This window comes from Prenolepis imparis, unplaced genomic scaffold, assembly GCF_030444845.1.
Source record: "Prenolepis imparis isolate NDT839.2.m4 unplaced genomic scaffold, iyPreImpa1.0 SCAF_10, whole genome shotgun sequence".
Lineage (NCBI taxonomy): Eukaryota > Metazoa > Arthropoda > Insecta > Hymenoptera > Formicidae > Prenolepis > Prenolepis imparis.
The window spans coordinates 1,898,143-1,899,275 of NW_028141168.1; the positions used below are offsets into that span (position 1 = coordinate 1,898,143).

The following is a 1,133-nucleotide window of genomic DNA, read 5'->3' on the forward strand; positions in this document are numbered from 1 at the left end:
CCTCGATCAACCACCTTCGAACCACTTTCGAACCACGTTCGTACCTCGATCAAGGCGATGATGTTTGTGTGAAATGGTTGGGACTGGATAAATCACACAACTCATGGATACATAAAAATAATGTATTATAAACATTTATTTAAAATATCTGTACACTGTTTATTTTACAAATAATATATTGTAAAAACATCTAACGCATAATCTTTATAAATAATACAATTTTATATTTTACATGGTATACATACTAATATACATATAATATACATACATATAATATACAGTTTTTACATATTTTACAAAATATACATATTTACAACAAATATATATCTATTATTTACAATAGTATTTTATAATGTCCCCACGGTAATGTATCAGTGGTTTCAGGTATGATATACCGCTTGTCGTCGTACGGACTTAGAGCAATTTTTGTCTCGCGAATGGTGTATACTTCGTGCATTTTCGATCTTATACAAGACTGACTACGTGTCATTTCAATATCATCATTCAAACACCGTGTATAATCGTCAAACGTTATCGTTCTCGCGACGACGTTACTCTTGACACCTTTTACTTTTTTGGTATCTTTCTTGCCATCCACTCGCAAGGCATACATTTTTGCTCTAAGCCCTACAAATTCGGTCATTATCGCGCCGTTGTTTTCATCTTTCATTAGACCGGGTACCTTTTTATTCACGAGCAGTGTACCGTACGCATTGTCCACAGCGTAATCGCTCGTATCAAATTTGCTCACGTCGCGCTTCATATTCTCATATACATCTTCACATTCAATGTGATATATCAGGCTGTTTGTGTCGGTGTACATTACCCGGCATCTGTCACGATACAGCGGTGACATGTACTCGTGATGAAATTCGTATAAACACGTTTTGGAGATGTCGAGTACGCACATGCCGACATAGATTGGTTTATAAAATTTTACCTCGAGTTTGCGTAATTCGACAGCGATTAGATTTTCAGAAAAAATGCTTCTACTGTGAAAATTTGGTTTCGCAATCATTGCCTCTGCACCGTATCGTCCATCCCAATGTGTGATGAGTTTTACATCGACATGATTACGCACATTTTCCATCGTCTTGCCAAATACCGCATTATTCATTAATTTGTATAAATTT

The 1,133-nt window shown here is 35.7% G+C and overlaps 1 protein-coding gene across 1 annotated transcript; it reads right to left on the bottom strand.

Annotated features, from left to right (window-relative positions):
* Nucleotides 1-334: 334 nt before the first annotated feature.
* On the bottom strand, nucleotides 335-910 carry LOC145942274 (uncharacterized). The gene has a single exon (XM_083048848.1). The coding sequence runs from the start codon at nucleotides 908-910 to the stop codon at nucleotides 335-337; it is 576 nt and encodes a 191-aa protein (XP_082904974.1).
* Between the last annotated feature and the right edge of the window lie 223 nt (nucleotides 911-1,133).

Bases quoted from the DNA above. Each gene is read 5' to 3' on its own strand.
- LOC145942274 (XM_083048848.1), bottom strand. From the start codon at position 910: ATGTGCGTACTCGACATCTCCAAAACGTGTTTATACGAATTTCATCAC.